This window comes from Scophthalmus maximus, chromosome 20 (genome assembly GCF_022379125.1).
Source record: "Scophthalmus maximus strain ysfricsl-2021 chromosome 20, ASM2237912v1, whole genome shotgun sequence".
Taxonomy (NCBI): domain Eukaryota; kingdom Metazoa; phylum Chordata; class Actinopteri; order Pleuronectiformes; family Scophthalmidae; genus Scophthalmus; species Scophthalmus maximus.
The window spans coordinates 7,137,474-7,161,853 of NC_061534.1; the positions used below are offsets into that span (position 1 = coordinate 7,137,474).

Consider the following 24,380-nt stretch of genomic DNA (forward strand, 5'->3'; position numbering starts at 1 on the left):
ACATTTCTTTCTTATGCAATAACTGTGAATCTTCAAAGGTAAAACCTCCACCTTTAAGAATCATCCAACCAGCAGGGAGGGACAATATATGTTTGCCTGAGTCTCTTCAGTAGTTCCTATCAGCTCCAGGGGAGCAGTTTTAAAGCTCACCCTGTTCCATTGTCCTCCCTGCACTGTGGTGCGGGTGAAAAGAAAATCCCCCTGTGTGGATCGCCTAAGTATCACATTTTTGTCTCTGTCCATTTAGGAATGTCAGGGGGCTCAAAGGGTCAGTCCCCCTCGCTCTGACACAGAGAAAGGCCTCCTGTGTGGCGAGAAGCCCTCAGAAAAAAACCCTCCTCTGCCCCCCCAGCAGTTGCGGGTGGTGTGTGACAACATGCTACAGGGACTTGGGAGGTACCTGCGCTGTTTAGGAGTTGATGTGGTCATGTTGGAGAACACGGATGATCACAGAGAAGCAGGAAGGGTGAGTTAGTCATCTGGACTGAGAACAATTAGACACACAGAAAGAAGATAAAATACTACATATAGATAACTTTTTACGTTTCTTTAATGTGTATTTAATTTGTCTGATCTGTTTTTGTTGTGTCAGTTAGCACAAGCGGAAGGCCGTGTCATACTCACATGTGGACAACCGTTCCAAAGTGTAAGTAGTTTCAAGTGTGCAAACCAAATGATCCATTTTTGTCTGGTTGCGTACACTCGTTTGTGACCCCTGGATATGTGTTGCTTCCATCTACCCATATTTATAGTTGCGTTCCCAGGTGGGTGAGGGTCTCTGTCTGTACCTAGACTGTTCAGAAAAGGCCCGAGACCAGGCCGTTCGGGTCCTCAAACACTTCAACATCCAGCCCACTCCCAGCGATATATTCAGCCGCTGCCAGGTAAGAAAGTTTCAAGCAGGTTTTTGGAAAAAAAAATTTTTTTTAATTAATGTTGCATAAACTCAGCATCAGCTGTGTTGTTGATCTGACTAAAATAATGTCAGTGATCATCAAGACAGAGAGAGAATGATGAAGTCCACCATCCAAAGTCTAAATGTGCTCTGTGAAATCAGCCGCTTTAGAGATGAGTCTGGTTGTTTCAGTGACAGGTGAGACAGTGAAATACAATTCAGGAAGTCCAGTTTGAGCAGCAGAATTTGTGAGCACATCAGATACCAAAGAAAATTCACAACTTTTACATTGAGACTGAATTTGACATCTCGTAAAAGTTATCACAGCTGCAATTATTTTATCTTTCTTTATGACTTCTTGCACTGTAAACAAAACTAATCCATCTGCGTTTGCATGAATCGGAGTTGACCCAGGGTAAATTTTTTTGCAGACAACTGCATGTATTTATTTATTTTTTTCGTTGCCAGACCCCTCGGCCTTGGCACCATCGCTGCACCACCAACTGGCCTCATTCAAATGAATGAATAGACTGTTTTTTCACGCAGGGCTTAAGTGGGTCTGAACACAGGCTAAGACAGAACAGGCCGATAAAATTGTAAAGAAAGAGGATGATGATACATGGCTGCCCTGAAAGAGTTAAATGCTGACTGATGGTAATTTACGTACATAAGATCACAAAATCATTCCATTTCACATACCACATGCTTATGTTTCAGCTGATGCCTATATACACAAAAACCTCTAGTGAGAAAGAGGAAAATGCTGGTTCCTATTCTCAGGCAATATTTCTGTAGTTATGAAACACTGCAGAACTGCATAAGTTACTTAGTTATGAGAACAAAGTGTGTGATGGCTGCAGTGTATTGTGTAATCCTGAATGAAAGGGGAAGAAATTAATATACGATAAGGGGGAACTGGAGAAAAGGGCTTTAAAAACCCTTCTATTGTTCTTGTTTGTTTGAAGTGTTGTCAGTGGTGGAAGCAGACAGAGGTGTGGGCCTTGACACGCTGATCCCTGGCTACAAACACTCGCTCTTTGTCACTTCCCCAGAAAGTTGATGTACAGTAGTTTGGCTAATCTCTTTGTGCTTTTGAGCCAAACTCATGCATAACGCCTGGACTTGTGTAGGAGGAGAGAATGTCTGAGCTTTCACCTCCATGGGACCGGTTCTTGGGGTCGTATTTACAACTGAGGTTAAGCGATTGAGTGAGAGATTAGCAGACAGATTGGTGTGGCTTTGGCAGTAACATTAGTGTGGGAAAAAAATGCAGATTGCTATAGCTAAACAAGCGGCCAAAATAACTTTTACTAATAGGATGAGGAGAGAGGACATTGGAAAAGAGCTGCTACACCTTCGTGCTGAAGGCAGCCAGCTGAGGCAGTTTGGTTGTGTAATTAGTAGACCTCCTATTTGCCTGTGGAGTCATTCTGGGCATTTCCGAGTGGCAGGAGACCCCAGGGCAGACCCAGGAGACACTGGAGGAAATGCATATCCCATCTGGCCTGGGATTCCCTCAGGACCCCCATGAGGAGCTGGAAGGATGTGGCTGGGAACAGGGATGTTTGGGTTAGATTGCTACAAAGTGGACCTGGCTGCAAGTGTTGAAAATGGAGGGGCAGATGGATGAATTATAAAATAAATGACAAAAGGGAGGAGAATTTAACCTGAAGACTTTTATAAGGAAGGAGTTTGAGAGCAATTTAACAAGGGAATAAGTATGGGAAAGAGTTTAAACCTGGAGGAGAAATGAAACTCTTCAAATTTGCTTTATAAGTTTCCTCAAAAGCCTTTCGATATCTTGTTCTCCTTTCCTCAAACACAGAATCGTTAATGTGAATGGATGAACAGAAAAGTTCCAGCATAGTCTAATCCAGTTGCAATCAAATATTTGAGTTACAGTACGTGACCTGTAGACATCTCCCTGGGTGGCTGTTTAGGTAAAGCCTGTGTGTTCTCCGACGGCTGTGTTTGTGTGTGGTAGCAGTGGTGGTGATTGGGAGGTCATTTTCTTAACTTGGGTGTTCTGGTATGCCCCTAGTAGGGGGCCCTGAATGTGTCGAGAAATACCACATGGGTGAATTTGCGTCAGACACTAAATGGTTAAAACATGGACCACCTTGATGAGACCTCATTTCCTGATGACACGGTGATGGGACAACACAGAGACACAAGTCTGAAACGGCCAGTGGCCAAATGGTCGCCCACCTGTACCTTCCATATTTATTGGTTACCCCCAACACAACTTCAAAGGGAAGTTGCTTTGATATATTATGACCAAAGAAAGACCAAATGTGACCTATTAAATCTTTCTAGTAGCAGCTCTGTCTCAGATCTTTCCTGTCAGTGGATATACTTCAGGCAATAGAGTTGAGCAAAACTTTTATCCTGTGGTGTAGTTACCTTTTTTTTCTCTCAAAAATTCCAACCAAGGTGCTTTAAAAGGGATGTATAGAAATGACAACTAACAAAAAAGACCCAATCTTTGCCTTTTCCATTCATCTTCTTATTCTGATACTTTTCTGGAATGCAATTTTTACATCATTATCATCTAAAAGTGTAATTTCTCAAATTTAAGACCAAGATAAATTAGTATATTCAATCACTTAACCATAGGAATGCAGGTTATAAAGTACAATATTCAGTTCATATTTTAGTTTGAATAGTTAAATATTTCATAGAATCAATCAGATCGAATCAAGTTGGACGTGATACAGTTTTATTTTCATCCATATTGATTTAGCTAATCTGTTTCTGAATGCACCTGCTCATTGTTCTGTTTCCATATTACCATTTTCAGCTATTTATACTACTGACAATTTATCTAACTGTCTCCCCCTGAACATTTAATGTTGATCTGTGTTTTACTTAAATAACAAAACGTTTATTTTAAATTCATTAAGTATATTTGTTGGTAGTGTATCTGTAAAATATCAATTTGTAGAAAGGAAATAGAAAAAAATTAAATTAAGCTAAAGGTAACTGTCAAGATGTTGACAAATTGACAAATGTTTTTAATTTAAATTTCATCTCTTCTTTCCATGGGCACACGCAAACGCGCACGCACACACTTCGGTCAGATGTCCCGTACTGGCCTTTTATAGACATGTTGGAACAGCAGAGATTGCCTGAGAGATAAACACACACACTCAGGCATATACAGTATACAGTGATACGCATACACAGTCAAAAGCCAAAACTGACAAACACACACTGACACCATCATACACACACCTCAGCACCTTTACACAGACACAAAGCACTTGAGAGCACGGACTCTGTCACAGAACCACAAACACACTCATACTCAGTCATAGACACTACTGCAGCAGAAACGCTGGTTCCCACGCACCAGACTACTGAGGAAGTGAAAACAAGAGCAACAGGAACCGCCACGCCATGAGAAGGAGGGGTGGGAGAGATGGGGGGGGGGGGGGTAGCGAGAGGAAAAGGGACAGGAGGGAGGGAGTGAGAGAGAGAAGTGAGAACAGAGGTGATGGCATGGAGGTAAAAAAAAAAAAAGACGAGAGAAAGGTAACAGCGGTGAGAGAAAATTAAAAGGAGCAAGCGAGTGTGAGATTTTGAAAAATGGATTAGTTGTGAGGGGGGAAAACAATCAGTTTGTGTGAAAGCGAGATGAGCGTATGAGTGAGGAAGAGTTGGAGAGAGTGTCCGAGAACGGTGGCACTGGAGGAAGAGGACGGGGTGGTGGAGGGCGAGTCGATCGAAAGACTTGTTGTCTGCCCTTTGATCTACAAAGAGAGCCGCAGGATAAAAAAGAGGAATGTGAGAGGTTGAGACACGTTTAAAGTTACCCTTCTGTGTGTGTGTGTGTGTGTGTGTGTGTGTGTGTGTGTGTGTGTGTGTGTGTGTGTGTGTGTGTGTGTGTGTGTGTGTGTGTGTGTGTGTGTGTGTGTGTGTGTGTACATATGTCAGTGTAGGATTGAGTTCAACAGTTGTGTATGTGGTGAAATTCAGCAGAAAACGGAAGATGCTGTACTTCTAATAGACCTGAAAGTTCTCGCACCTCTAGTCATATCCGCTGCTCTTTTTTTTAAATACACAAGCACACATATTTCGTAGATAACCACAAATATAAGAGTGCGTCACACGGAATAACACATTTTCATTGTTTGAGCACCGTGGCTTCATCTGACGTCTCCTGTGAATATACGGCTCTGTGTGGTGACAAAACAGGAGTCGAATTTGTGCGTCCCGCCTATTTCCACTCTCCCTCCCCTCTCTGGAGACTGAAGACGACAAGAGAGGGGAGGAGGCGACGTTGGGGAAGGAGGGGGGGGGCATTCCATAGGCACGCCAAGACATTCCGAGGGAAACCATCTCAAATATTTCCCACTGTGTGTGGCGAGGGCTCCGCGTCTCCTGTTACTCACACACACATACACATACAGTGCTAAAAGTGAACACACACACACATGACATTCACACATGTAGATAGTTAGTGGGTGCAGTTATGAGTGACTGATGACCAGCCTGTACCTCTGTATCCTTTGTCTGTTGTTGTTGTTTTTTTTATCTTGGGGGCGACAAGCTGTCTGTCTTTCTGTTGCGGAGCCGGATCGGGAAAAGCCATCATAATTATTGTGTCACTCAAATGTGCGAGTTCATGAATGAGTGAGCAAATAAGACCTGACCAAAAAATAATGAAGCTTTCACTGAACTACTTGGGCTGTAATGTTTTCTGTGGAGATGAGTTATTCCTCTGCGCTTCTCTGGGAACACTGCAGTTTACACAGTCTTTTGTAAGGATATGAGTGACTATCCCTCAGGAAGACCTGCAGCTTGTTACCTGTGGGATGTGTTTTCAGTGTTACTGACTCATATTGAAACACATGATTGTGTGAGCAGACACAATAGCAGACACACACACACACACACACACACACACACACACACACACACACACACACACACACACATAGATAAGGAAGATGATGAGCCATCACTCCCCAAGTCTGAGGCCTTAAGAAATCATGCCTGCTCTCTTTTTTTTTCCCACAGTCAAGTTGGCCCCAGGATAGCATAGCAACGCAATGACACCTGTGTGTGCGGGTGCATGCATGATGTGTATCTCATGTGAGTGTGTGAATTTAAAGTTGCTCAAATGCTGCTGAAGTTTCTCTTAGAATTGTGCATCAGGGCCTTAAACTTATAATTCTGATAATCCGCCGTTAAAAAGGCATATTTCTGCCGCTTCTTAGCTTTTCCTGTGATGCCTATTTTGTATGCGAGAATAGACGATCACACGGTGCAGGTGTGAACATTGACCTATCTTTCTTTTTCCGTTTTAAGACCAAGATTTTAGCCCAGTTTTACAGATGTGTAGTTGTGTGAAACCAGAGATGGAAATAAAGGTCAATGTGAGAACCTGTGCTGTGCACAGTCTACTCTGTGATCACACAGAGTAGATGTACCCACCTATGTTTGTCAGGTTCAAACAACCCTCTGCACTTGTTTAACATGTTTGCTTGCCAACTACCCACAACACATGTTCAGAGGCTGATATAGAAATGTCATTGCAGTTGAAAAAAATGTCAGGAGTTTTTAAGTTTTTACCGGTAAGACATGACCTGAGTGATTATCTAACTTTTCTAACTTTTTAAATTTTACCATCGCTTTTCCTTCTGTTTGGTTTTGTTCTCTTTTATTGCTCTGTGTTTTCATGCCAACACATTTGTCCCTTCAAATCATCACAGTCCCGAGAGGGGACTTGACAATTTAAATTGAACGCAAATTTTCTTTTAAATCACTGATGACAAAAGAAAAATGGTGAACATCAAATTCCTTTGACTGGGACCATATTAATATCGATGATGAAGTCAAACAAAAGATGAGATTCAGCTACTGGCTACTTTCCATCGGTTGTGGCTTGGCAAGTACTCGACATGTGCATAAACTAATTTGTGTTCATACCACAAAATGTCCTCTTAGATGTACATGAGGGCAGGGTTCCCACGGTAGTCTTCACACAATGTTCAGGCACACATTGATTACAAAACTTGCCCACCAGCACCAATGTGTATAGACATAAAACCCATTTAGTTATTTTTTTGAGCATCAGCATTCTGCAGATTTTGAGTTGATGCATCTTTTCTGAGACTTTTGGAAAGGCTGCTGGTTTTTCGTTTGAAATCTCCGAGGCTGCTTTTTCAGTTTCGACATTCAGAAACGGAGACTTTTGGAAAAGATTCAGTGTTTTCTGCAACTAAGCATTTAACAGAAAATGGACAATCTGCTTCCTGTTAAAACCTGCAGGTGAACTTGAATTGCCATGTGGTATGCGTTGTCAGGTGTGTCAGGAGCTAAAATGCTAATCTGGACAGAGATCATTTTCGCTCTAAAATAAAAAACGTATTGGTGCAGATGTAGCCTCACCCACTGTTCTCACCCTGCCTCCCCGCTTTGCTCCACTCCCAGTCTCACTCTCCGTTTCAGATTAGCCAAGGCGAGGAATCCGGTGCAGCCGGCAGCTGGAATGTCCTGTTTGTCTTGCTGTGTGTGTGTGTGTGTGTGTGTGTGTGTGTGTGTGTGTGTGTGTGTGTGTGTGTGTGTGTGTGTGTGTGTGTGTGTGTGTGTGTGTGTGTGTGTGTGTGTGTGTGTGTGTGTGTGTGTGTGTGTGTGTGTGTGTGTGTGTGTGTGTGTGTGTGTGTGTGTGTGTGTGTGTGTGTGTGTGTGTGTGTGTGTGTGTGTGTGTGTGTGTGGTGAGGCTGGTGCTGCTTTTTGATGTGTTCCATTGTCTGAGAGCCAAGCTGCTTCCTGCCCTGCTTTCCCCAAAAGCCTGAGAGAAACCTAGCGGAGGTAAAAAGAGAAGGGGGAGAAACTGCATGAAAACAAATGACAGTGGCCGACTGACATGGAGCGAGGAAAGCAAGATAGTGGAATAAGAAGGGGAAGATAGCAAGGGGAAATTGAGGGAGATGGCTCGGAAAAGGCAGGAAGTGATGGAAGGATGGAGAAGGGAGGAGAGAGTAAGAGAGGGAGGAAGAGAGGTGCGAAGGAAGGAGGGAGAGCTTCAATAGGGCTTTTCCTCCAAACACCAATACAATGAAGAAGTGCGTAATTTCCCATGTCCCCCACACCCACACACACACACACATGCACACACGAAAAAAAAGTTTCTCATAGGTTACATAGTTTAATTCTCTATACTCAGGTGGTTCTACTTGAGCTTCCTTCTTCTCTCTCGTTCTTGCGCTCTGCTTCTGTGGTGTACGTGTGGTCTGACACAGTGAAAGGCGCAGGCAATGCGAATACCAGGGAATGAGAAATTATTAAATAATGGCGGAGACTTGGCATCGCGGCGTAATTAAGATTTGGGAGGAGGTGCAGAGGAAGAGGAGGTCTGTGAGCAGTGGAGAAATGAAAAACCAATTGCAAAAGTAAGAAAATGCCCGAGGAGAGAAAATAGATCAAAATGCCATTTGTGTGCGTGTTGTGTATATGGTACATTTAACAGTGAAAATGTGCATAAATCATTCAACATGTGTTTTTGTCTCATACTCGTGTGTGTGAGTTTGTGTGTGCGCGAGTTGCTGGCCGGCAAAGGGGTTTTGACGGGGCAGAGCAGAGCATTCCTGCTGGGTGGTGATGTCATGAGAACTAGCTCTCCGCTCGCAGACAGACGGCCCTGTTTATGTTCCCCTCCAGAGGAGAAACCACACTGTGTGTGTGCGCGTGTGTGCGTTTCTCTCTCAGTCGCTGTCTGACTGCGTTATTGGCTCATGGGGGAGGTGGGGAAGCCGAGAGGCACTCGAAAGGGTCTACTTTCCCCTGCCGCTCGGGGAGAGGGAACCACTTACTGATGCCTTCCTCTCAAGCATACACAGAAAGAGGAAGTTTCTCATGTTTTGCAGAGCACAGTAGCTGCACAGCCAGACGGTGCTGCCTTGAGTGATTGCCCTCTGCTTCTAAACACGTCTCCTAAGGGAGGCAGAATTCTTTGCTGTATAATAACAAAGCTTGGGTCGACTAATGACAACAGTGTCACACAGAAAGCAGACATTAAAAGTGCATTATGGTTTATTCATATTTTTTTTTAGGTGCATTAATTATGCTCAAATGTAATTAGGTAATTTTGAGAACCCAACTATCAAACCTGTTGCAAAAAAATGCATCAAGATTTAATTATATCCGATAACTTTAATAAGAAAATGTTTAAAATAATGGATTAAATTAATGTTCCCTATAATGTATATGCCCATCCAAATATATTTATATTTTATTGTAGGTTATCCATGAATTTTTCATTTCAGAAAATGGAAATCAATTGGGTAACTTTACGAAAGTGTTCTGAGAACTAGGTATCAATCGTGTTTCCTCTCCCAGACACTGCTGGTATGACTCTCTTTGTTTCTGTGGCAGTGGTATAATGGTTTCCCTTGCGATAGTGAAATCTGATCTTCAGTCTCTGCAGCTTAGTGCATCATACATCATTCTCCCACACTCAACACGCAATGTAGTGCAACGCAGCAAACCATCTGTGCTCGTTCGGCCTGCGCTGGCTGCACACAACAAGGGTAATGAAGATCTTTTTGGCAGCCGTGCAAATACCTGCCAGTGAGAAATAGCTCGGAGGTTGAGGGTTGTTATTACCACAACTCTGTGGCACATGGGCCCACTTTAGTGGCTCAGGTCCCTCCTCCACATGCAGTCATGCTCTTTGAAGCCATTCTTGCTCACATGTGATATTATACAAATAAGCCCTTTCAGCAGAAACACACTCTTTTCCACCCTCTATTTGACGTATTTTTATACTGTGATCTGATTGATTTGACTTCCAGGAGCTAGAATAACTTGATTTATAGCCAATAATGTGACGGTTACATGAGTTTTTGTGAAGGCAAACAACTTGACACGCAGACAAGGAGCCAGTCTTCTGTGTAATGATATATTTGTGATGCTCATTACCATGTATTTATCATTCTTCCAAATTTCCTGTGACTAGTTTTTAAAAAATCCCAATCTGCCTCATAAAACCAACCTCTAGAAATGTATAAGCTGAAACTTGATGGTTATTTATGTGGTGGTTTAGGACACCTGCATAAGCTCTCGTAGACATATAACTGTTATAAAACAATATTTTAGATGAAGAGATACCTTGCCTGAGGCAGGTTTGCACTTACGAGAATATCCCCTACGGCACGATGGAGTTCTAGGAAGCAAATTATATTATATCTTCCCTGCTGTGAATTTGCTAATGTTAGGTTAGGGACTGCATAATTTTAGTTACCTTTTAGCTCATGATTGCTGTCTGCTGAGTGATGATGAACGTGTGTGGTCTGTTGTCTGTGTTTAGAGTCACACATGAGTAGGGGTATTGAAGTTCCGTGGTTGTATTTGACTTCCTGTGTCCTGTTTACGGAGACTGTTAAGATAAAAAAAAAAAAAGATGTCTGGCAGAATTCTCTTGGAGGTGGACGCTCACATGGTTCTGCATATTTTTCCCAACTTGGTAGAATCATGAAATTTGTGCACTTCAAAAAAACCCATCTCAGATTCTGGTCTAGAAGAACCAGAGACCTGCGAGGTTTTAGATGTAAGCATCAACAAAAAAGTGATTTACACCTTCGGTGTCTTGTGAATGTGATTAATGCAACTGATAAGAGAGAAGACCAGCAAGACCGGGAACCACTGACCTATATCTGGGCTCAGTTGTTGTTGTGTTTTTTCCAACACCCCTGTGAATGTGTATGCTGTGTGTTAGTGCAAGTTTGCGCGTGTGTGTGTGCGCGTGTGTGTACGCGTGTGTGTGCGCGTGTGTGCGCAGCTTCCCAGAATGAGTTGTGTCAACAATTAAATTTAAACCTCATGGAGACAGAGATAATAGATGCTAACCCCCAACATTGTCTGTGGTTTGAGAAACTGCACCACTGTACTCTGTGTGTGTGTGTGTGTGTGTGTGTGTGTGTGTGTGTGTGTGTGTGTGTGTGTGTGTGTGTGTGTGTGTGTGTGTGTGTGTGTGTGTGTGTGTGTGTGTGTGTGTGTGTCTGTGTGTCTGTGTGTCTGTCTGTCTGTCTGTCTGTCTGTCTGCGTGCGCTGTGTGTGCGTGCGCTGTGTGTGCGTGCGCTGTGTGTGCGTGCGCTGTGTGTGTGTGTGTGTGCGTGCACTGTGTTTGGAGGTTGATTCTGTTGTGATGTTTTACTGTCTTTTTGTGTTTCGCTTGTCTATCGTGTAGAACTGCGGATGTCATCGTCGTGACTGTGTGTTTTCAAAAGATTACATTCTAAATGTAGGTCTGTTCATTCTGTGAACATTCTTCAAATGTCTGATCTGCGTTTGTGTTTCGCTGCTTGTACGTGCATGTGTAGGTCTTGGGAATGTGAGACCGCCTCAGCCTTAAAACCTCAAACTATGTCTTGCATTGGTTCTGCCCAAAGCCTGCAGTTTGCGTGATGTGATGCTATCAGGAGGTTAGAAGTCTGTTTGCTTTGGGAGCTCAAGGCTTGGCGGGCACACGCACACACACGCACACACACACATTCTCTGTTTTGTTCTCTCTTTCTCTTCTGTTACCCACAGAGTCAGATTAAAGTGAAAGTTTTTGCGGGGTGGGAATGGTCACAGGCAGACCCCCCCCCCAATCCACCCCCAGGGAGCAAAGAGGTAGAAAGCTGGAGAGGTCAGGCTACTTGGCCTGGGAAAAGCCTGAAAGAGCAAAGGGGGGAGTGTCGATAGATGGAGAGGTTAGATGAATTGATAGAAATTGGAAATATGAGAACTGACCAAGGAGAGAAAGGACCGAGAAGACAAATTTGGCAAGCACATGAAGCAACGGAGAGAAAGAAATAAAGAAAAACTAGCAACGGTGAAATAGATTGGAGATTGGTACGGTGCACGGAATCTGCATCAAGGAATTCAAGAAAGAGGGAGAGGAAAACGATAAATCAGACAGAAATGGACTGAATCAAATGCTTTCAGTTTGGGGGACAAAAAAAAAATAGTGGAGGCCAAGAGCTCACTGCTGAGTCGCTACGGAGAAACATGAGAGATATAAATGGAATGGAAAATTAGACCCACAGTAGGTAAAAAAAAAAAGAAAAGACTATGATGCGCAACTTGCGTCTTTCCCCATTTCCTCCTCCTCCTCCTCTTTCAGGCCAAGGAAAACCAGAATCTCATCTTTCTCATAGGAACTGCACCCCAGCCTTTTAACTCATGATGTGAAGTCTGTTGATACGTATGTATTCTTGTGTGTGTCTTCAGATTTTCCGGAGTCGCTGTGAATTTCTGGTAGATTTTTTTTTTTTTTTTCTGTATTGTCACATGGGTTCACTCAGACATTTTCTGGAAAGTGTACTCGACTGGATGGAAAAGTTCAGTCTGGACTTCAATGCATCAAACAAAAAGGTGCAAGATACAGTCACGAAACTTTACAGGTGTGTCAAGATCCGTGTGGTACTGTGTTCTCACGGACTACTCTACTCATGGGTCCGCTGCTGTGATCCCATCACAAGATGGTCTCTTGTTACATGAGTACTCAGTGGTCATTGGCGGGCCGCACCCATCTTTGAACTCGGCCTTCGAATAATCTCAACTACGCACCTGTAAAGTTTTGTGACTGGGTCTTGCATGTCTTGGTTGTGACTGTCCACAAACATAAAACACCCTCTGTGGTCATGACCACTACAGTAGGCGTCTCCACAACCACATTCTGTCGTGATATATTTGAATTACAGAGAATTTTGAGTGGTTAATATTTCAGTTTGGAAGTGCTTGAGACTTTTATTGATTGGAAGTTGCACCACTACTCCAGTTTTGACTGCCAGTCATCTCATTCCTGAACTTGTGTAAACGTTCAGTCTGAATACTTGTGTTAGCGAGTGAGCTTTTTGAGGTGCATGGGTGCGACTGGGTGTGTGTGATGGTGTAGTATTAGTGTGCAGTCTGGGTGTGGGTGTTTGTGGTTGAGGGTGTAGCCTTTTTTTATTTGCGTGGGACACTGCTCTCTAGCAAGTGTTGCACTGTTAAAATATATGTGTGTGAGAAGGAGAGCGTTCAGTGTGTCCCACCAACTCAAACCAAAGCCGCATATCCATTAATGAATTAATGCAGCAACTCAAGCCACCCGGCGTCTCTCTTTGTTGCCACTGGAAACCAGAGGTGACTGGATTGCCTGAGTACCTGTCTGTCTGGATGATCCCATGGATAACACACACACACACACACACACACATATATACACAGGCCGCCTTGGACGCAGGGAGCCCTTTCTTTCTTTCTTTCCCTCCATTTTCCTGCTGTCTATTTTGGTCAACTGGTGGCCTGTTCCCACAGTGCTGCTGTTCCCATGGTTATCGCCGCGGAGATAGCGAATGGGGGTTGGGGTGGTGGTGGTGGGCTTGACGGAGAGCGGGAGAGACAGCGTTGCTCTGTTCGAAGAGATAGAGGACTCTGTGGCTGTAGAGGAGGCGGGGTGAGTTGAGGTGGGGTACAGCGGAGGGAGGGTGAATGAAGGCAATGGGGTTGTGTGTGTGTGAGTGTGTGTGATGTAAAGCTCCCATGAACATCACAGGTGGCACAGGAGTCGGTATGGGTTTTCCATAGACTTCTGATTTTTGATTGAGTCTGACAGTACGATATATCATATCATCAGTATCCATCAGTACTGCCATTGTTTATATACATATAATTTGAATATATTAAATATCTATTATACTACATATAGATGATGCAGGTTTGCAAATACTAATACTAAAGTACTACTATGAGGTGAGTAGATGTTAACATATTTCTCACCTACGCCATGTAAGACTTCTTTCCGAGGGTATATATATATATCACTTCCTGAGATCAAGAGCGGAGGTGGGGTACAAAAAGAGAGGTGGCAAAGGAAGTGCTGGGGAAGGGTTGGGGCCGGGAGCTGTTTTGGGGTGGGTGGGGGTGGGGGGACGCCACAGCAAAAGGAGGGAGGGGTGCGGGTGAGAGTGCGGGGCTCCGAAAGAGGGACGGATTCAGTTCCCACACTTCTAATTACTGTGTCACTGGAGACTGAAAGGGGACTGCCCCTGGCCCTAGGGAATTTACTGGGGCTGGTCGCAGAGAGGGAGCAGCGGCGGAGGGAGGGAAGGGGACCGAGTAGGGGAGGGGAGGAAGGGTGGATTTAAAGAGCGTGTATGACACAGGAACTCTCTCCATCCTCCTTTCTTTTGGTTTAACCTCATTGCATTCACACTAGAGGTGAACCCCTTCACCGCGAGTCTCCCCCCACCTCTCTCACATACCCCAACCTCTCACCTCCGACCCACTTCTCCTTAACCTTCCATTACCCTCCTCCACCTCAGTCCTCCCTTTGCCTGCAGCCTTTGTTCGCCATCATGTACTTCTTCCTTTTACCCCCCCCCTTTTTTAACCTCCCTCTCTACCTCTGCTTTTTCTGATGTTGTGTTCCTCTCCTGTGTCTCCTGTTGACATGATCCCAGAGACGCTTTGAAGTGAGTTTGAACACACACACACACACACACACACGCACACCTTATCCTGCATCATTACTGCCACTTAACCTTAAGCCCTCTCCCTCTTTTATTTGCCTTTATCTCGCCCTCCCATAGCCTGTCCACTGTGAGTTATGTGTGTGTGTGAGTCCTGATAATACCTGTGATGTCTCTGAGAGAGACATGTGTGTGTGTGCCTCCAGTTGTGATCTTACTTTTTTTTTTTTAATTTTTACATAAAAATCAAATTCTTGTTACATACCTTATTGCATTTGTACATTTATTATTGCTTTTTAATTGTGTTTTTGTATTGATATAGATCTTTATTTTCTGCTATTCACTTTGCTGCCGTAAACATCCGCATTTCCCAGTTGTTGGCCGAATAAAGGTATTTCTTCTCTTATCTTAAGCTCACTGTGGTCAGGTGACGCTTGTAGTAGTAATGATTTATTAATTATCTGCTACAGAATCTCACTGAGCCAGTTGGTCACTTGAGGTCCCAGTGAAATTACTGTTTGCTATCCTTTGCTCTCAGTCGACCACCAGCTTTTTGGTTATGGTTTCTTAATATAAACTTGACAGTTAAAACTCCCTCACTGAATTCTGTGTACAGATCCAGATCCCTGTATTTGAGGTGCTTGGATAAGTTTGAAGTGTTTCTATCTCGTTGGAAATGCTCTGCGACACCGATGTATTGTGCCCGGAGATCTGCATCAAGTGCAACAACGTTGACCATTATTTTGGTCACAAGTAGCAACAGACCTGTTGCGTGCAGCTGCCATTCCATATGATGTTGTTATTGTTTACTGTGTTTGCCTTTCTTGCTCTTCCCTTTGCGTTTGACGTCAGACTCGGACACTTGTGGGGTAACTGCCACGTCTCTTCTGAAATCCCCCTTGTGTTTGCACGATACACTGCCATGTGGTGGTTGTTAGGGAACCTGCACATCTGGTCGTGCAGGCATTTGACTTTCAAACCAGTGGACACGCAGGCCTGCATGTGAAATGATTTGCTGGTACCCCACCCGGACACTCACACCTTGTCGGTCCAGAAGCTATATGGGCCAGTCTCTTCCTCTGCTTTCTTTCACAGACCAGACCAGCAGCAGCAGCAGCCGCCACTATCAATATTTACGGTCCGGGATGACTCACTCTGCATTACAATAACATTCCCTGCATGCCTGTGTGCCTCTACATCAAGAGGAGATGAGAATGATGGAAAAAAAAAAAGAAGAGGTGAAGATGGGGGCTTCAGGGTGAAATATGCAGCGGCGATAAACGTTGAGCAAAGGAAACTGCGGGTGGCTCTCCCATGACGAGACTGTCTGTGTTCTCGTGTGTCTGTGTGTCTGTGTGTGTGTGTCTGTGTGTGTGTCTGTGTGTGTGCAGATGTAGTTTAGATTGATGGATTCAGGTTGAGTTGGTGGAATTTCTGTTTCTGTGTGTGGGCGTAGTGACAGTTTGAGAACTGTTAGCGCATGTCGAGGAATCAGTGGATGTCGTAACATGGGGTTGAATGGGAACAGTGAAGGCATTGGGAAAACTTGGCATATGTAGACACTTTCACTGTGTAAGCGCGTGTAAAACATCATTCATGTATGGAAATACAAGCAGCTGCTCTTAATGATTTCTCAGGGTCAAACCAGGGTGTACTCAAATGGACCTACGCTTTACATCTGCAGAGTATCTTGCTTGCTGGTACTTTTAAACAATGCTTAATCTGTTAGAATTCAAAAACTTCCATGAAATGTTTTCTTTGAACCAACACAATTGAATAATCATGAACTGTTTGTCCAATAGTTATAAGCAACAATTTTTTTCCCTAATATCATCTTTCTAAGATAGGTTTTGCTGGAATCTCTGCTCTTTAAAAATCGTCTACCCATTCATGGTTTTAAAAAAAAGATGAGGAAGGGCTTCTGTCAACCAGCCAATCAATTATTGAACCAATTTTGTCTCACCTTTGGCCGATCTGCTACTCTTACTCAGGCCACAGACCGTAGGTAACCATCATGTTATGAGGCTAAAATTTCTGAACACAGTACATCTTTCTGTTACAACACTGACATTTGAATTAACCGACACTACAGTTGGAAAAGCACAGTAGCGCAAGTGTTGAATGCCACCCAATCCCATTGTCCATCAAACTAGTTTTGTCTTTTTATTTTATTTTAACCCATAAAAAGAAACATATCAATAGCGGTTGGCTTGCGGTTTAATCCAGCTTTTTTGACTATTTTACATGAGCTGTTTTTATCCCTCTTCTAACCCCATTGCCCATTGAACACCATTGTCAACGGCTCTTTTCAGCACGTTGTTTTCCTGAGCTGTTTGGCTAAGGCTGGCCCCAGCTATCTGGTGTCTGAAGAGAAGGAGAGAGAAAGAAAGAGCACTTGGAGATGGAAAGAAAGAAAGAAAGAGGTTAGAGGTGAGAGACAACCAGGGAGAAGGCGAGCAGGAGATTGAAGGGAAACTGGAAGGGGGTAGAGGGAGCTCCAAGCGAGACATTTAACAAGAGAGAAGACATAGGTTTAACTGGAGAGACGGGGAGATAGAGGTTGAAGGTTGAAGGTTGAGTGGGTAAAAAACAGAATTAACTGACTGTGCCAAGCCAAGGAAAAGCATTAGTGCTATTTGTGTGACCGCTAGACTCTTATCTGCTGGACTCGAGACTATTATGTTCTTCATTACCCCTTTTAGTGAGTTCCAATAAAGAGGCACTGAGGGAGTTAAGGAAGAACAAGAGAAAAAGGCAGAAATGCCGGGATCAAATGGAGCGTGAAAGTGGAAATCAAAATTGAAGAGAAAGAAATAAAAAAAGAGCTTGAGCAAGAGTTAAAGAGAAAGAGGAAGAGAAAACAAGCCAAGCATGAAATTGGAAAAGTTTCTCTGAGGACAGCAGCAATATACTGGTGGACATGCTGGTGCCTCATCTCCTGTTACTAATGCTAATATAATGCATTCACTTTACACCAATCTAAAACATTTCCCATTCATCTCATGTTACCTTCATACAACAATCATCACGCTCCGTATTCACTTCAACGTAACCTGATGTATCTTATTGAGTGTTGGGTTTTCAGTACTGAAAAATAAACACAAACTAAAGTTTTGTAATATCATCTTCATGCACGACCAACATCCCTGTTGTTTTTCCTACACGGTGTTCGGTGTTTGTACAAACTTTCACAAGCCAGAAAGCTTTCACTTTCAAAACACTCCTGGATGATTTATATCCACTGGAATCTCAGGAAGGAAATTATGTGACTTCTATAATTTGTGTTTCATGCAGGTGAAATTAGTGGGTGCAACATGAGTCAGGGAAGGGGGGGGGTGTGTGTGTGTGTGTGTGTGTGTGTGTGTGTGTGTGTGTGTGTGTGTGTGTGTGTGTGTGTGTGTGTGTGTGTGTGTGTGTGTGTGTGTGTGTGTGTGTGTGTGTGTGTGTGTGTGTGTGTGTGTGTGTGTGTGTGTGTGTGTGTGTGTGTGTGTGTGTGTGTGTGTGTGAGAGAGAGAGAGAGATCTGATGTGAGTTTTTACATCTTCTCCATGCCTCTGTGGAATGTGCAAAGTGCGAGTGTTTGTACATGTGTGCGAGTGCGGTGAGTCAGAGGAAGGTGTGTGTGATGTCAAGCCCAGACAGGCTCAGCTGTGGTCCAAGTTCAGGTTGCCGTCAGGTGGTAGTGGTTAGTTAACAGAGCTGGTAATTACCTCAGACTGTTGGGCTGAGACACTGGCCAGACACCCCGAGGATACTGTGGGAAAGTACATTTACTAGGTCACAGAATTTCAGTATTTCCCCTTGCGGAATTTATTTTAAAAAGAATCTACCAAAGTAAAAACAAAAAAAATCTAAATGTTCAAATAAGCTGCAGCACATTGCCCACGCAGCACAATAACAATAGACATATAATAATGGAGCTTTAAAAAAGTTTTAACCTGGCTAAGTTTTCTAAGTTCATTTGGCCACCTGTTGGCAACTGCCTTTTTTTTTTTTTACAAAGACATGTAGAAGCTTTAAAAAAAATCGGACCCTCTGGGTTGAACTTGCCAAGTTTGAACTTTTGAAAGTATGGGAATATGAACTTGGTGTAATCTGTATTGAAAAAGACCTACTGGCTCTAGAGAGGATGTTGTGATGTTATTGGTTGCGAGCCAAAAGTGAGATGTTTCCAGTGAAAATCAGGTATAAGTTTGCCAATCCCAAAAGACATAGAATGAGAAAAAAGTCTGTGCTTTCAGCCAGTTAGCTTCTCTTTACTCGTCATGGTTTTATGTTAGCGCAAGGCTGCTTTTTCCAGTTCAACACGCCATCCAATTGGAGTCAGACCTACAGCATTTCACGGTGGATGCGAAAATGTTCGGTCGGTCCAACAGAACGACAGGGAAGCAAGAGATGGCAGAACGTCCCAGACACGGGATGATGGGAGCAAACAAAGAATCTCTAGCGTTGTATGTTTTATTTTTCTCTCCTTGGAAGGGACACTGTCGTCTCTTTTCTTATATACTGTGTATATGTTTTAGACCACAGCAACGTTGGGCAGTGGAATATAGTATCGGTGTTCACATTGAGTTGGAAAAGACAACATTTTCAAAGGGAAACAATGATGCTGTCCTTGCTCCCCTCTTGCTCTTCTTCTCTGTTCCCACGCTGCCCCTTACCTGACTTACCACAATTTGAATCAAATCACCAGTGTCCAATTGGCTGCTCCAACCATGTGACCTACATCGGCCCTCAAACATTTTCCCATGGGAGCTGCCTACAGAGCCAATGCGGGTGTGTGTGTGTGTTTGAGCACATTAGGGAAAAATCTCCCACCCCCTCCCCTCCCTCTCCTTCATACCTCCTTTCCACTATCCCCCTTTCTCTCCTCTTTTTTCCACCACCTCCCATCCTTTGAAACACAGTATCACACTTTAGATAGCCTTTGTTGTCACGGCAAGGAGCATTCTTTCTCTGGCTCGGCCACACGGAGTGTGAGAATGCAGGAGGTTCCCTGAAAAACACAGAAGGAACAAAAGCACAGACAGAATAAGGAAGTTAAGCAATGTAGCAACTGCCTAAATCTTATATATACAGGGTTACAAAAAATTCAAAGCAAAGTGATATTCATGTTTGCTCATTTCGTTTTTTGGTGGCGTTTTCATCTTATGGCTCTTTTGTGAGTGCCACCTTTAAAGCAGCTATTGAGATATGATTCGGTGCATTCGCAAATGCCCGTAGGGAGACGCTCATGCGTCGGAGGAAACGTCCACATGAAGAACACGTTTAACACAAAACCGATAATGACAGCGTGGACTAACCGCAGGCATCAGTTCTATAAAAACAAAAAGACCAGTTGACCAACCTGCACAGATTGCAATGACTGAAGCGCCACGCTGTTCCTCATTATCATCACAAACGTGATATTTTGCCAGTACAAACATGCCACATTTGAATTGATTTGACAGTTGTATCAGTCTTAACGTTGAGCATCCGGAGAGAAGGCACCTGTGTACGTTCGAGCTTCGAATGCTTAAACTTCTAGTGCTTAAGTGGTGCTGTGCAAAAATTAAGTCAAAAATGGGGGGAAAAATGTCCCAAAAATCCTCTGGTCCAACCCGGCTTCCAGACTTAGATGGAGGCACAGAGCTGCCATCTGTATTCATTCAAATGTAATTCCTCACTCAATTTGGCCAAGCTCATTTTGTCACGTCCATTTCCATGAGAACCATTAATGCGCTTAAACCTGTGCGTGTCCTCAAATTTGTTCTATCCGTAAACATGTTAACGTCATTATGTCGACGTTTGCGTTGCTGTAATTCATGTAATTTCACTCATGCGTTTGTCTAATGGCTCTCTGCAGGATATCTGCATATCAAACCCCCTCTGTTTTTATTAATTACAGATAGAATAATTTCCATCCACGTTGCGTGCGTGCGTGCGTGCGTGCGTGCGAGGCATTGTGTGTGCGTGTGTGCCTGCCTGTCCGTGACTTAGCCTTGAGAGTTCAGAGCAGGTTCTGGCTTGCTCAACTCTGGGAAACGTTGAGCTGAGAAAATAGCTGGGTCTGTTTTCCTGGCTGCCGCCACACACTCATATGTTTGAGCCATGTGTATGCGCTGTGAGCATTTGCAAGCATTTGCTTTTATCTGCGCTGTAATAGAACCTGTGCAAATTGTGGAGTGTTTTGTCTGTGTGTACTGTCTGTGAATGTTTGTATGCATGTTAACGTGTGTGTGTGTGTGTGTGTGTGTGTGTGTGTGTGTGTGTGTGTGTGTGTGTGTGTGTGTGTGTGTGTGTGTGTGTGTGTGTGTGTGTGTGTGTGTGTGTGTGTGTGTGTGTGTGTGTGTGTGTGTGTGTGTGTGTGTGTGTGTGTGTGTGTCAGAATACAAAGAGAATACAGACTGTACTGAGGGACAGAGGAGCTTCATTCCCACAGAAAAGACAGGAGATGACACCTCTGCTATTCCCACACCTCCACTGTCTAGCCGCTCTCTCGTATCCTGACCTCAGTCACCACGGAGGCAAACACAGCTCCGCACTGAGGAGACGATATAATTTCGAATTGGGTGGGTCACTGGGTGTATGCTCCCGATTTTTCCGACCCCATTAAGCATTTTCTGGATAAAGAGAGACAAACTGACTTTTAGTGAGCTTAAAGCTTTTGTGAGGTCTGTGAGCCCTGGTGTGATTTACAGCCCACCTTTAAGTGGAATGCTGTTTGCTGGGTGGAGCTCAGGTGTGTTGACAAGGCTTTTAGCGCTGACACGCTGTCAGGACGGCTCACAGACGAGTGTGTTTGCATGTTAGGGGGCCGGCAAACAAGAGGTCACTAATGTCCCACCAGGGGAGACCTTTACCGCGGAGAAGGACGGGACGGCATGGACATGTGAAAGTCACTGAGGCGTAAAAACGCAGTTTCTGCACACACACACTCACACACTGATCTGATCTTTCTGTAACACTTAGGCCCCTTCGCACCAAAGCAACAACTGGGGAAAATGTCTGTTTGCTCGCCGGCGTGAATGGGTGAACAGAAGTTATCAGGCTCTCCGGTCCTGCTTTACTGCTTTACACCAGGTTTTAACACAAGTATGATACTTTTTGACTTGATCAGGTGAACTCTGGTTATTGCAGTTACCACATCATTATTGAGGTAAAGTAGTTTCATACACACAGAGAGAGTTTAAAAAGTAATGCTCTTTACTAGGAGAAATGTTGTACAGTTGGATGCATGGGAGTAACTGGTGACTGAAGTGTTCCTCTTGAATTTTTTAACGGTTCATATACTCTTTCATTTTGTGGACGTGGGTGTTTTGGTGGATACATTCAGCAAAACACCCAAAATGATAAATGCCCTGCTGCAATAAGCTCAGGTCACAAGCAGCATGATTATTCAGTGTAATCGTTTCACTCTTGTTGAAAAACTGTTTCATTATAAACTTGGGGGAATTATTTTTTGTTAATGGTAAAGAAAATGCACAAGATGTGATATTGAGGAGTCCGTATTCATTCTCATTTTGTTGGCATAATATCAATATGTTACAATCGCAATGGCACTTAACATAAATTGCTGTTCAGTTCATGTCTCGTTCATATTGGCGATCATACCACATTTTAACTAACAATTCTTTTTTCAACATTAAGAAATTAAAACTAGTTGTTGTTACATGTTGTAAAATGTGCCCAAGGTTTTGGATAACCAAATTATAAAATAACACATTTCTTGGTTTTAGCACAGTAGCTCTATTTATGACATTGTCTGAGCAATGGAAATAGTCCATGGTCATGAAAAGATAGAAACATCTAATTTTGAATTCATCTATTTTTTTTTAAATTTTTCCCAGCAGAGCACACTGTAAACCTGCACATCCCAGTAATTAGTTACAAACCAAGTAACTACATTATGAGGAAAATGTCTGAAGACCAACTTCTCCCTCAGACGTTGTTGATGAGTGGAGGCTGTTGATAACATTTCTCTTAACTCTGCTTCTTATGGCTGTTTTCATCTCTTTGTCCAGGCGTGTAACAGTGATCAGTATGCGGCTGTGCCCAGAGAGGACATGGTCAGGATGCTTAAACGGAAAGGTCAGTCAAACACCTCACTCAGTAATATGGGAAAGAGTTTATTTTCACTGGCCTCCAGATGTTACTGCTTATAGAATCTGTGAGGACATGTCTACATGTCTGTTTCTGTTTTGATAGTTTCGACCTTATGCTGTCTCACTTGATTTTTTTAAGAAGTCACAAAATTTTTCATGTTTTGCCTTCAGGATTTCTGCAGGACCTGGACAACGCTGAACATGCACAACAGACATCCCGTCAACAGGAGGAGGAGAAGCTTGGTGACATCTTGACCCCTTGCCTGACCCCTCAACTCCCCAGGTATGCTCTTCATTGTCGCTGGGCCCCCCTTTCAGGGCTGGACCCCGACACCCTGACCTTTCCCGGGGGGGCGCCCATACAGCTCCAAGCCGTGCCCCCTGCCCTCCTGCCGAGGATACCGCACTTCTATGTCTGCACCAGATGTGGCAAGGTGTTCTGGGAAGGCTCTCACTTTGGCCGTGTCCTCTCCATGTTCGAGGAGGTCTTACACATCACAGACAAGGACACGGATTTTGCTGAAGTGCCGGTTACAGCAGCACAGCAGAACTGACTGGTATAGAGCTCCGACATATTACCAAACCCCAAAAAAACATCCAGAATGATACACATAGCACCGAGCTGCCATGAAATCAAATTAAGTTGCCTCATTCAGTTTTCCCAATTTTCTGATTACCTTGATATCACATAAAAACGGTACATTTAGACTGAAGTTTCAACATCAACTTTAGACTTGTATCGCCAATAATTTTGGTGAAAAATTAGGTGAGTTAAAGTTGTTTTTTATTCTTTACACCTGAATCAATTGACGGCACTCAGAAGTCCTACCTCCTGTTACTCATCTGGTACTGCCACAGTTCATCGAAAAAAAAAATGTTTTTCAACGTGAATGACTTCAACAGTTTTAAACCAGTTGTGTTTATAAAAGTTAAAAACTCATTTTAATGTTGGTGAACCAAAGACGAGTCAGACAGGTCCTTTTTGTTGTTCGATTTTATTCATTGTTATAATCTGGCCCCTTTAAGTTGATTCATTTTTTGGGTCACATTGAGTTAATTTCAGTTGTAATACAATTATTCTTACGAAACACTTTCCAGGTCATTATATCTTCAAACCATAAATGTGTTGATTTTAAGTCTGTTGCAATCAACAATTTTTATTATATTCTATTTGATGACAATTTGTTTTTATTGTTTTGATTAAAAGCTACTGTTAAATGATGACAGGACTCAGTTCTTCTGCATATTTGCAGTCTGGTACTGTATACCTTCATTCTTTGTGATTGCATGTATATAATTATTTTTTATAATTTAGGTGAATACTAATTTTAATAAACTGAGTTTTCATTTATTAATCTGTGAGAAGTCATAATGATTTTCAGGTACTTTCTAAATTGTTTGACAAAGCAGCGGGTGGAGGTTCTAAGTGTGGACAGATTGATGAGATGATTCCAGCTTCACTCATGTCTGTCAGGTGTAACACTAACTAACAGCGTGGGGGTTTTCTGCCCCGAGGCTCCAGAGCCGACAGGTCACAGAGTAACCCAACACATATACCACCTGAATCCATTCATATGTTCTCATACCTTCCTGTGTAACCCTCCTCTTCTCGCCCCTCCCCACAAATCCCACGTTGGATTTGTGTAATCTCAGAAAATGGGATCGCCTCAAAGGGATTTCAAGCTAAAATTCTACAATTAAAGATTTTCCGTTGTTTTCTGTGCAGTTTCTGCGTTTTGCTGAAACTCCAGAGAAAGGCTGAGTTAGAATCTTTTTTTCACTCGTAAAAGAAGCCCTAACCAAAGCCAGATGTGCAGTTTGTTTTTTTATTGATCTTAACTTAAAAAAAGAAAAATAGTTATTTCCAAAACAGGTCGAACTGTGGATGACTGATGTAAATGTATCGTCTGTGACCATGTTGGAAGCACAGTGGCGGCAGTGGAAAGTCAGAGA

At 43.3% G+C, this 24,380-nt stretch overlaps 1 protein-coding gene across 5 annotated transcripts in view; it reads left to right on the forward strand.

Annotated features, from left to right (window-relative positions):
- exd3 (exonuclease 3'-5' domain containing 3) overlaps positions 1-23,778 on the forward strand; it is a 35,694-nt gene extending 11,916 nt beyond the window's left edge. For 2 of the 5 annotated variants that reach the window (XM_035608329.2, XM_035608326.2), the window contains exons 17-21: positions 248-466; positions 593-646; positions 753-884; positions 22,347-22,413; positions 22,599-23,778. In XM_035608329.2, coding sequence (XP_035464222.2) covers positions 248-466; positions 593-646; positions 753-884; positions 22,347-22,413; positions 22,599-22,981 — 855 coding nt within the window. In that variant the 3' untranslated portion in view covers positions 22,982-23,778. Of the gene's footprint in view, positions 1-247; positions 467-592; positions 647-752; positions 885-16,655; positions 16,774-22,346; positions 22,414-22,598 lie in introns of all 5 variants that reach the window. The other 3 variants (XR_004785015.2, XR_004785014.2, XM_035608327.2) reach the window with 3 other exon arrangements.
- Positions 23,779-24,380: the final 602 nt, after the last annotated feature.